This window comes from Alligator sinensis, unplaced genomic scaffold (genome assembly GCF_000455745.1).
Source record: "Alligator sinensis unplaced genomic scaffold, ASM45574v1 scaffold1408_1, whole genome shotgun sequence".
NCBI classification, from domain to species: domain Eukaryota; kingdom Metazoa; phylum Chordata; order Crocodylia; family Alligatoridae; genus Alligator; species Alligator sinensis.
In genome coordinates, this window is record NW_005842519.1 from 488,369 (window position 1) to 490,528 (window position 2,160).

Below are 2,160 nucleotides of genomic sequence, written 5' to 3' on the forward strand. Positions count from 1 at the left end.
TCTGCTCTGAGAATGTACGTTGGGTAACTGGCGACCCATCTTCCGCATTCGTATATCTCTCAAAATTAGTGGCATATTTTCAGGTGTTAACTGATCATCTGGATAACGGCTGAGCTCCTCCAAATCTTCATTAGATAATCCAAAACTTGCTAAAATACTCGAGGCACTTTCTGTTGTGTAACGACTCTGTACATTTGTATTCTGTGCTGTCATCTGGGACGAACCAGCCTGCTTTTGAACGGTGGTTCCACTCGAGTGTGGGCTGCTATCCCAACGGGATGCACGAACTTTTTCCTTTTGCTCTTCCTGCAAATTTGTGTTCTCCTTGACTTGCCTTGGATCAGTTCTATGATGAGTTACCTGAACGTTCGTTCTCTGTGCCGCAGGGTGTTGTAAACCTTCCTGTCCTCCGTATCTTTGTGGAATCCCACGAGGCGTTCCAGGTGCAGGCTCTCTCTGAAGGCCTCCTACTCCACCTCCCCTATACGCTCCTGGACGGTTTGTGCCAGATGGATTAGGTCCTCTTGGCCGAGGAGGCAACGTTCCTCTGGGACCAAACATGGCGATTTTCAGGAACGCCTGATTTAGCAAAGCATAAGGTGGTGCAGAATTGCTTGAGGCAACTGAAGTCAACTGCTGAAGAGCCAACTGCGTCTTAATCTGAGCAAGCTGTAAAGGAGGAGGGCCCAAGAGAAATGGGCTCGCAATGCCAAGGTTCAAGGAATTCACAAGTGGTGCGAAACTTTCCAAGAACAACACAAAGCTGAAAGTTAAAAGACAAATATTAGATTTTTTTTTTAAAAACTTTTAAACCACTTTATGCAGTGGATTCTACAGCCAGCGAGCAAAACATTTTAAAAAAAGGGAGAGATCCATAAAGCAGTTGGTTTTATTTGTTTGTTTGTATTATTTCCCAGCATTAAAAAAAAAATCTGTATTATATTTAAATTTTAAAAGATCTGCCCCACTCCTAGCTTGGACAAATCTTATTCAAGTGTACTTTACCAGATACAAGATTATCAGGATCATACATGAGACAGAAGGATATCCAACTGATGTACTACTCTCTTCTCAAGAGCATCTTCTAAAAGCTGAATTCTTACTCTTCAAGGATATATCTATTCATCTATCGATAGATAGATGTATAATTTTTTTTTCTATTTAATTATTTCAAGTCGCTAGAAGTTTTTTTTTTTCCATATCACAATGTGAAATCCAATTTTTTTTTTTCTGTTAAGAAAACAATTTAATTCCAAAGCTACAGGAAAAACATGAATTACAAAAAGAGAACTTTGCTTATGTAAGGATCAGAAATCTGTCCCACAAGTTAGATATCAAATTATTTTGTAAGACATGGAATCTAGTACTTAATGAAGTCAAAATGCTCTTATTTGGAAGAAGCTACATGGGTTTTCAGGAATACCAGTGTAGCAGAAAGCCCCCTTTTCCTCTTGCCTGCATTTGCTTTCCCCTCTTTGGATATGTTTCTCCTCTTCTACCTTTTCTTCCTTCTTCTTTCTTTCTTTCTCTGTAAGGAATTGTGTTTTAAAAAGTTTGTATGTGTGCATTTTGTATCTCCCCTTGTATTTTGGTATTTTTATCTATTTGTGTGCCATGGCATTACTCTTGTAGCTTATATTTTATACTCTTTACCTTTTAACTAAATGCGTTTTAGTTTTAGAAGTTATACACTGTAACAATGTTAGCAAGGACAGAAATCAAACCCAGGATTCCCTGTATTAGGCGGGTCCCTGAAAGACCGAGTGAATCAGTGATTGAATAATGTAACACAGTAGCAGGCGGCAATTAACACCTAGGGAAACTGCAGATCAACCAATGGAAGAAACCAATAGGAGACAAATGTAGCAACTGGGAATTCTCTAAACTTCACTGTTCAAGGGCTAGAAGCCCCGATCTGAGTTAATCAATGCAGAGGACCAACTTTTGGGGCTGAATATCTCCAGATTGACTGCTCTCAGAGCCCTATTCATGACAGCAGTAAATTAATCAAAATTCATCAACGGACTCCCAAACAGATTCATAGATGTTAGGGTCGGAAGGGACCTCAATAGATCATCGAGTCGGACCCCCTGCATAAGCAGGAAAGAGTACTGGGTTCAGATAACCCCAGCTAAATTGTTTTCTAACCTCCTCTTTAAG

At 39.8% G+C, this 2,160-nt stretch overlaps 1 protein-coding gene across 1 annotated transcript in view; it reads right to left on the reverse strand.

The window, feature by feature from the left end:
- ZNF638 (zinc finger protein 638) overlaps nucleotides 1-2,160 on the reverse strand; it is an 80,006-nt gene that overhangs the window by 64,887 nt on the left and 12,959 nt on the right. Inside the window, 1 exon segment of the mRNA XM_025213296.1 lies at nucleotides 1-763. This exon segment is cut by the window's left edge and continues 24 nt beyond it. Coding sequence (XP_025069081.1) covers nucleotides 1-763 — 763 coding nt within the window.